At 54.8% G+C, this 9,569-nt stretch overlaps 1 protein-coding gene across 1 annotated transcript in view; it reads left to right on the top strand.

Annotated features, from left to right (window-relative positions):
- The window catches only part of SLC4A4 (solute carrier family 4 (sodium bicarbonate cotransporter), member 4), a gene marked incomplete at its 5' end in the record, with an annotated part of 65,928 nt that overhangs the window by 34,033 nt on the left and 22,326 nt on the right, over positions 1-9,569 (top strand). The window contains 4 exons of the mRNA XM_010132979.1: positions 4,453-4,610; positions 8,228-8,315; positions 8,977-9,131; positions 9,405-9,518. Of these exons, the coding sequence (XP_010131281.1) occupies positions 4,453-4,610; positions 8,228-8,315; positions 8,977-9,131; positions 9,405-9,518 (515 nt within the window). The remainder of the gene's footprint in view (positions 1-4,452; positions 4,611-8,227; positions 8,316-8,976; positions 9,132-9,404; positions 9,519-9,569) is intronic.

The following is a 9,569-nucleotide window of genomic DNA, read 5'->3' as shown; positions in this document are numbered from 1 at the left end:
CCTGGTTAGGTGTCGTGCTCAGCTCAGAGCTTTCTCGTAGCTCACAGAGACGCGTGAGAAGCGACAGCACTGGGGGTAAGGGACAGTGTTTGCAGTGGTCCCACGGCACGCTGCCCCGAGCCCAGCCAGGGGTGATACCAGGAGAGAGGGGCTTGTTGAAATCGCAGGGAGCACTTGGATTTACCCCAGTTGAGCGCCGTGGGGTTGGTTCCGTGCCCTTAGGGAAGGGATGGGTCTACGCTTGCTTTGATCGTGCTTGTGCTTTGTTTTTCTCCTACTCTTTGCCTTCTTAATGCAGTTCTCAGAGTTAATCTTCTTAGGGAGTAACTGCTAAGCTCTTTCACAAAGAGAAGGAACTTAGCATTCCTCCTGGGAAAGGCTGGAGACCTAACCGGACAGCGGACACTCGGGCTCTTTCCAAAGAACCAGCCGACAAAGCGCTGCCCGTTCCCTCGGTGTCAGGGCAAAGAGCCATCAGCAAATCCCAAACAAATGCTCAACGTCTGTTCTTCACTCCCCTTCCCCTCTGTGGTGAGCAGTTAGATTAGCGGAGCGCAGAGCTCACAGAAGACCCCTAACTGCCCATTGCTCCTCGCCGAAGTCGCATCGATACCATTGATCCGCGTCTCACGCGCCGGCGACGGACAGAACACAGGGACCCCCTCCCTCGGCCGTGGCTGCTCGTGGTCACGACTGGTGGTCTGTGAGAGGGAGTGTGGTGGGACGGAGGTTTATTGTTGGGTTTGACAGCGCAGCGGCAGCACAACTAAAAGCTGTCCCAGGGTATTTAATGATGCCTGTGAGGTTTGGGGGGAAGAAAGCTTTTATTCCTCTTTTCGCTCTCCTGCTCGATAAACATTGCAGGAGGTGACGAACAAAAAGGGGAGCTCCGAGGGAAGCCTGTCTGCCTCCAGCTGGCGTGGGAAGCCGGCCCCGCAGCTGAACAAAAGCCTTTTGATCCTTCTTCCTCGCTGTCAGCACCCAAACAGTGACGCGTGCCTCCCAGGGGCTCGCTGATCGCTGTCGAAGTCAGTTGATCGCGGTTCTGTCTGACGTCCTGGCAGTGCCTGGGGACAGTTAGGGAAGAGGAGGTGTGCTCCCTTTCGTCCCCTTCGCGCTGCCGGAACTCGGCTTCGGAGGCAGCGGTGCCGAGAAGTGATGTGCCTTCGTTTGCGTCGTTCTGTGAGCTGTTGGCTGCGGTTGATGCACTGGCCATTTGCAGCTAGATCAGAGACACCGGCACTTTGGGTCAATTTATATTTCTCTTCTGTTTCCCAATTAATTAATAAGCATCTCAGCTTCAGGTCCTTACTGACAGATTCATCAGTGGTACCGGAGCGGTGGTGGAAAGACCAGGACAGCTCATGGCAGGAGGGTTCCGCCAGCCCTTGAAGGTGGAGCCCCAGAGATTGGGGGGTTCTGCACAGCCCACTGATGCGGCTACGCCGGTGAAACTTGTATGTGAGGGTTGTGCCTACAGCTGGAAGGGTGGCATGGTGCCTCCGGTCACCTGGCTCTCCACCATCCTCCCGTTCCTCTGCGGGTACAGATGACGGCGGCTGGTTGCCCGGTGCAGCCAGGATGGAGGTAGCTCTTGATTCATGCAGTCTTAACTATTTGAAAACACTTCGAATTATCTTTTTTCCACTTTATCTGTGAACAAAAGCGGTTGAGGAGAGTCGAGTACAGCCTTGACCAGACCGTAGGAAGCTGGGGAAGTTCCCACTGCTGGTCCCACTTTTGTCCCTCCTCCCATGAGAAGTGCTGTGGTCCCGCTCTGTTAAAAAGTCCTTGGCACGGCCGACTTCCGTAATGCTCAAGATGTAAAATAAAGGGGACAGTTAAAGACAACCTCCTTGATCCGGGACCTGCTAGCTCCGAGCTGATGCAATAGTGTATAGAAAATGAATCTCTGTTGATCTAAGGGGAGTTTACTGGCCTGGCACCATCTCCACTTCGTGTGCGGGACAAAACCCGGCTCGGGATGAATCTGGGCAGTCAGGGAGAGGCACAAAACCCTTCTTATTTGTTGCGGTCTGTGCACTGTTTATTCAAACCGGTGTTTCCATATCAACGGAGAATCGGTGCCAAAGCCGGCTCTCAAGTTAAAAAAGAAATTGGCCTCGTTGAGAGAAACCCTCCTGCCTCTGCTGGGGGATCGATGGACGGGGAGGGCGCCGGTGGGACCCCGCTGGCCGGGACAAAGTCCAAGGTGATGAATGGTGCGAGCGATTCGCTGCTGCTGCTGTTGGAACGTCCCCTCATCTCCGCAGTCACCGGCAGACATGCCTCATTTGGAGGTCTCTCAGCCTGGGTGACCTACTTTCCCTCCATGGAGCTGAGGGAGCACAGTGCTTCCAGCTGCGCGGCCGCCCTCCCTCCCTTCCTCCTTCCCTGCTTGTGGGTGCTGCTGAGGCCTCCAGCCTCGCCGGAGCTTTCTCGGGGCATGGCTCGGAGTGGGTTGGAAGTGCTGAGCGCACCTTCCCATCACCGCTCTGATGAATGATTTAGGAAAGCGGCGAGTGGTGCCCCAAAGCCCATTTGGAGCAAAAAGCCCTCTCTGGTGGTAGCGCCTCGGAATTAGGCACGCTGCTTTGACTCCAGGTCCTGCTCGTGGGTGCTGGTTCAGAACGGCGCCGGGGTCTGGGCCAACACCGTGCTGACTCAGCAACACACGCCAGTGCATGACCAACCTGCTCAGCAGAGCTGTCCGTTTGCCACCTTCTCGTTATTTTGTCTCCAGAAGGCTGTTCGTGGGAGAACTGCTAGCGCTTCTCCAGGCTTCCTCCACAGAGCTCCTTGATGCCTGTTTAGTATTTCCATTGGTGATGCCGACTGAAGTGTGTAGGAGTAGGATTGTTCCAGCAGTTTTCTTCGACCTGAATCAATAATTTGTGCCTTTTCATGAGGCTTTCTCCATTTTTCTCCTCCTCGGAGTCGCCTGGCAAAGCTCGTTACGGGTTCGTAGCCCAGTTGAGTGTCCCGCTGTGCTGGCAGAACATCTTCCCTCACCATTCACCCGTAGCCAGACCAACACAGAGCATCTCCAGAGCAACCCCAGGGCGCGGGGGTGGCAGAGGGCAGGGTTTTTCCAAAGCCTTCCACTTCGTTGTGCCACCACTGAAGTTAAAAACAAAGCCGTGGTGGATCTCGGGACGCTCCGGAATCCCTGCCGGCTGCGGGGACGCAGCCTGAGTGCTCAGGCGGAGGCGTGTGTGTGAGGCGAGGGGCAGCGGTGCCCCCCAGCAGCGGGGCCAGGGCTGCAGGAGCCTCGCTGGTGCTGCTGGGAAGGCTCGGCTCTGCAGCAGACATGCTTGAGCTAATGTCATAAGCGAGCAGAACAGCAGCCCCGTGCCAGGCTGAGGAGATTTCAAGTGCCAGGAAGATGCCAGAAACGAGCCAGGAGAGGCAGGTTCTCAAGCCCGAGCTGCTGCTGCTGCAGCGGGTTCGTCAAACCAGAAGCAGTCGATGACTTTTCTCTGCCACCGGACTCGGTTCGGGTTGTGCCAGCTGGGTGATGCGTGCTGCAGCACCCTGTGCACCCGCTCACGTCCGCTGTGGCACGGTGGCGGTACACGGGGGCAGAGATGAGAAGAACCTTCAGGCTGTACCAACCTATTTTTAGCGTTGGGAGGAGACGTATAACTGCGAGTAACCCTGGCAGCTGGCTGAGGAGAGCGGGGCTGGGCGGTGGACGTAACGGTGCTGAGCACGGAGCTGGGCCTGGGGTGCCCTTTGGGTGCCTTCGAAGCTCGCTCTGCTGCGGGTTTGAGCCCCGCTGTTGTCATTGTTAGTGAAGAAAAAGGCAAAGATGTAGGAAGAGTGGGAAGGAAGACCAGGAAAAGCCCCACCACCCCCCAAAACGCTCAGATAACAATTTGGGCTCATGTTACTGAGGAGAAAGGAGCAGTCAAGGGTGGTGAGAGTACAGAGAAAGCACAAGGCTGGAAGGGCGTCGTGGGAAGGACATGCGGAAACAACCTGGGGGAGTAAGAAAACCAGATTACTAGAGCGAGCACACAGAAATGCTGCTGTCGTGGTTGAATTTCTGTGAGTTCTTCGTGTGTGTCATCTCTACCTGGCTCCCAAGAGAAGAGATTCCCAGGCGTGGGGCAGAGGTTGTGTTGGTGGCCCTGGCTCGGGCCGCCTGGCAGGGGAGCGGTTTCCCGGGGAGACCCCCAGCACACTGCCTGGAGAAGGGGCGCTGAGGAGCAGCGTCCGCCGCCGCCGCTGGGCGCGGAGGAGGGAGTTTGTGTGCGCTGTCAGGGGAAGGGATGAAGGCCGAGGGTCCTCGTGTCCCAGCAGAGCCTGCGGAGGTGATGCGTACGGGCCGAGGGTAGCTCCTGGCCACGGAGGGAGCGGGGGTGAAAATGGGGCGAATCTTACTGCGTGTTCCCCGTGGTGTGTCCAACAAGACTTCATTTTCTTTTCCTTCCTCTTGCACTGATGCAGCTCAAGAATAAATTCATGAAGAAATTGCCCCGTGATGCCGAGGCCTCCAACGTGCTGGTCGGGGAGGTCGACTTCCTTGAGAGCCCGTTCATTGCCTTCGTCCGGCTGCAGCAGGCGGTCATGCTGGGCGCGCTGACCGAAGTCCCCGTCCCTACCCGGTAAGAGAGCTCAGCCCCCCAGCAGGGGCCAGCAGTTGGAACCTGCATTTAAAATAAAACCAGCAGGCCAGAAGACGACCTTCCCCCTCACTTCCCATCCAGGGCCGTGCGTAAAGGTCAGCGTTATCGGTTCAGGGTTACAAAATGCGCTGTCTGGTGAGTGTGTCTTGCTTTGGGGTGCGCGGTGGTTCAGAGGAAAGTGCCGTCTAACTGTTCCATTTGTGGCGAGGCGCGTTGCCCGTGAGTCTCACAAATAGGGGGTTACCACATCAACAACCATGCGCACGCACTGGGTGTCCTGGGGGGCTGTGGGGAGGCAACAGGGACTTTGTTTTACTGTATTCTTCATTCCTCGGCGTTGCCGAGCTGTGTGTACCTCAGTCCCTCGGCCCCAAGTCTAACCCCCCTTGCTCCCGTGTTTTACCCCCATCTCCGAATGCTGTTCCGCAGATGTCAGGCGAGGTACTGTTTGTTCTGGTGGCGGGAGCCAGGAAGTCAGATCGAGGACTGCTGGACGGCCTCATTACTCAGTAGCATTAATCAAGGCAATACGTCCTTCCACGCCAACATTTTTTTTCCAGGAAATAGTATTATCCATTTGCTGTCCTCCGAACCAAATGCCAGCCCTAATCGAAGCAGGGAGCCTCATTAGATGGCATTTGTGAGTCACCAAGAGCCGTACGCACCGGCTGCATCCTGTGAAATTCAATCAAGGAAATCCCATCAGGGCCCCGGCGAGCCACGACGGGGCGGCTCCTCGGTCAGGCCATCGGGCCGTTCCCGGTGCGGATGTGCGCTGAACAGCCCGCAGGCTCCGCCAGATGCCGAATCCCTTTGCTCCCTCGGGAACTGCCTTTTGGTTTGCTTCAATTACCAAGAAAGCAGCAAGATCTGCTGAGCTCTCCAGGAAAAGTTTCTCAGCAGGGCGTTTTCATCCAGCCCTAGCGACAAAAATCAGGGATCTGAAATTACTCTAGAGAGCACCCAGCGTTTCACCGTGGTGGGTTTTCTTTTTACTGAGGGGTCTGAAAAAAACCTTTAAGGCCTTTGATTTCCTCCCGTTGAATTCAATTCCGCAGCGCTGCTATCTCCTGATCTTGGCAAGCGCGTACCTACTGTGCTCGCAGCGTGGCTCGGCTACGGCTGCTTCTCCACCCGACAACGCTGGAGACGGAGCTTTTCATGTCCCTGAAAGAACCGTGCAATCGCGCGTTCAGCTCTGCCGCCTTAATGGAGTGCTGATGGGGAGGAAAGATGAAGAAGGAGCGAGGGTGAGATTCGGTGGGAGATAAGCTGTACAGACTTGCACGGTCTAATAGGTAGTGCTGGGAAATCGCCTGCGTCTGCAAGTCGCTAATGAAATGAAGCAACTTGCCCAGAGGTCGCTGAGGAGGCGCGAGGCAGGACCAGGAGTCGGAGTCTCCTCCTGACTTAAGCTCCTAACTGCAACGGCATCTTGTCGTCTCCGCAGTGCGCGTCTTGGTCGTCATTACAGCACTGACCCGGTTTTGAGGGCTGTGTCCTTCAGCAGCCCTCCCCGCAGGAGGACTGGCTCTGGGAAAGCAGAGCTCTGGCAGCAAGGGGCTGCGTTCGTGGGGTGGGCGCCGGGGCAGGCATCACCTCTGTGAGACAGAGGATGGACCAAACGCCACCCTCTCCTCTGGTTATTGCAGCCGCAGGCTGGGCGCCTTTCATCGGTGCTCCAAGCCCCAGATTCTGCTGGAAAGGTCCTTTCAGCCCTTTGTCCATCAAAGGGACATCGAGAGGTCGTTGTTTGTGGAGTCTGTCAGCGTCTGTCCCTCCCGGGAATGCTGGATGCCTTGCAGGCCTCTCACGTGGTGTCCAACAGCAGGAGGACTGCTTCCCCCCACCTCCTTCAAAAAGCAAAACGTTTCCTCCAGGGCCTGGCCGCGTTTCTGCTGGGGACGTGCCTTGAACCCTTATGGAGCTGCTGCTCTTGCTTGCTCCAGGTTTGAGAGGTAGGCACGGAGGAGCAGATCCAATTTATGTCTTCGTTTAGGAGCTCTTCTCTCTTTTTTTTTTTTTAATTGTTTTAATTTATTTGGGGGATGGGACATGGGGAGGCCTTGTGTCCTGGAGCAAAGAGCCCAGAGTGAGGCTTGGTCAGGGGCCAGTTCTCACCACGACCCTCACGCCATACGGGAACCCGATAGTCGCGGACATTACGGGTTTCTTGTCGGATGCTGTCAGTGGATGGTAAAACATTAGTGCTGCCCTGACTTCGGGGCCTTGGTGTCCTGTGCCCTCCCCACCTCCTAAGGGTGCTCTTCATGTGATTTCAAGGAGGTTTCTAGGCAGGTTTCTCCGCAGGACAGCGTGGAAAGCCCCTTGACTCCGTTGTGCGCGCTGCTGCGGTGGTGCTACGTTCACATCTTCTAGGCGCGTTGGCTGGTGTAATTATTTGAGAAGGTGGTTACGTAAACACCTCGTTCCTCTGGAAAATCAGGAGAGTGCCGAGAAGCAACCTCTGAAGTTACGAAAATACCTGTGGATAATTTGCATCCTAGAGTTTCAAAAGAGCTGGCTGAGGAACGGTTCCTCTTTAACAACTCGTGAAACACAGGGAACGTTCCAGGAGGTAGGAGGAGAGCGGAGGGCACGACCTGGGTGTGTGTGGCTTAGTCACCTCCGTGTGAGCCTTAAGTAATACTTGAAAGCCGCCCAAAGAGCTTGATTAGGAAGTGTTACTGTTGGAAATGCCAATTAATACGTAGTTATGGATCCCGAACTACCTCAATGCCTTTTTTTTTCTAGGACTCCGCGTTTTTTACATCAGAAGTGCTCGTTTGGAAGAAATGTACCTTCTAAGATGTGACTTAGTACCTCGCGATGTTTTGATTTAGGGAGCTCAGATAATACTTAGTGATGCTGGAGGTGGAGGGTGGGAGCTGTCCCTGGGTACAGGCAGTTATCCCATCAGAGGCAGGCGGCTGCGGGTGACTGGATCCATAGGGGAGGGTATTTAAAGGAATTCAGTTATTGAGGATTCTTCAGTCTAGCTGTGAAGAGTCGAAATCTCTGACTGGAAGGCGAAGCTAACCCGAGTTCACCCTGGGAGTAACGCAGAAGGTTTTGGATGAGTCAGCTCCAGGTGTTTATTTTCCATGACTGAGGGAAAGGTACGGCTCTGACTGGAAGGAGGCTCCCTTCAGGAAGCTTTCAAGTGGTTTTCAGCAGCTATTAGTGTTTCTGCTTGAAACACATGCTGGTATGGCGTTTGCCGAAAATTGCCCCAATAATTCCCAGTCTTTGCTAAATTAGGTGAAATGGAGAAGTTGGTCTCCTGCCATGTGACTCCTTTTGTTCCTAATTGCAGGGATGAGTCGATGTGCGAGAGAGAGAGAGAGACTTTTATCTCGAGGTCACTGGTTAGAGTTCAGCTCAGGCTGAACGCTTGAACCACCCCCGTCTGACCGGCACGATGGCCTGCGTGCGGTGAAATCCCACCTGCTTCCAGGTGCTGGGCATTGGAAGAACGTCCTGCCTTCGCCTCACCCTGCGGTCTGGGTTGCTGGATGGTGGCAACTTTTGTGTTTTGAAGTTGAATTTCTGTCTAGGTGTTGTCCTAAATGGGAACAACCTCTTGGTTTTGTCAGGTTTCTCTTCATCCTCCTGGGACCGAAGGGCAAAGCCAAGTCCTACCATGAGATCGGCCGAGCCATCGCCACGCTGATGTCGGACGAGGTGGGTGTCACGCCAGCTGGGGTTCTCCCGGGTCAGAGCTGTTTACGCCCGGCACACACCGCTGGGTGTTGCGCGGTATCCCAGAGCACTCCGTCTTTCAGGCAGGGCTTATCCATTATCCATGAGTTGCCGGCAATTACTGGCTAATACCCCTCCACGAGACGGCTGGGCTTTCAAGACTCATTTACGGCCTCTTCCTTCCAGCGTCCCTTGGGTGCTGCGTGGCCGCGGCTGATTTACATTACGTGTGCTTCTTGTTTTCTCCTCACATTGTTTTGCTCTCGTACGATTCCCTTAATTAGCGCTCGCCGCTAACTCCCCGCTCTTCTCTTTGGAGGCTTTGTAAAAGTGTCTTCTCAGAGTATAACTGAAGCTCCTTACTTACAGGAATATTCTCTTTTTTTTTTTTTTTTGAATAGAAGAAATGGAAAATTGTTTTAGTGACATTTTAAAAACTGTTAGAACGATACATTTCGCTAAAAATAAGAAACATGCCTGCAAGAAAGGAATCTCTGTGGTTGAGCAACCAACCAAAGAGCTTTCTTGAGGTGCTGCATGTCCTGATACTTTCCAGGAGGTTTTTGAGAATGAGTAAGTTGGTGTTGTAGAGCAAAACCTGCCTGTGGAACAAAACTACCTGGGGTCTCTCTGTCCCTGGCAGGTGTTCCACGACATTGCCTATAAAGCCAAGGACCGGCAGGACCTGATTGCTGGCATCGATGAGTTCCTGGATGAAGTCATTGTGCTCCCCCCCGGGGAATGGGATCCCACCATTAGGATAGAGCCCCCCAAGTCTCTTCCTTCGTCCGATAAAAGGTGACAGCAGGAGACAGGTGGGGTTAGCTCTGGGGTGAAGGACAGTTCTGAAAAGGGGATGGGAAGAGCCGGTGCTTTGGGTACCCCGAGTTTACTGAGCAACCGCAGCATGACCTGCAACATCTGTATTTAGGAAACACTGCAGATGTTTTCAGGTCTTTCTTCATCGCTGGAGAGAGGATGTTCGTGAACCTCTGTACCCTCTAGGATGATGTTGTAGGTGTGTAATAAGGTACATAGTGGTTATCCAGACTCTTGTGCCTTCTCGCCTAGGAAAAACATGTACTCGGGTGGGGAAAACCTGCAGATGAACGGAGACACGCCACACGACAGAGGACACGGTGGCGGGGGCCACGGCGACTGCGAGGAGCTGCAGCGAACTGGCAGGTCGGTAACTGGGAGCGATGCACTAAGCAAGGCGGCGGCGTTCCCTGCGCG

Source organism: Buceros rhinoceros, unplaced genomic scaffold (genome assembly GCF_000710305.1).
Source record: "Buceros rhinoceros silvestris isolate BGI_N320 unplaced genomic scaffold, ASM71030v1 scaffold13210, whole genome shotgun sequence".
Classification (NCBI taxonomy): domain Eukaryota; kingdom Metazoa; phylum Chordata; class Aves; order Bucerotiformes; family Bucerotidae; genus Buceros; species Buceros rhinoceros.
The sequence above is the reverse complement of the archived record's forward strand: the minus strand, read 5'-3'. Positions and strand labels throughout refer to the sequence as shown.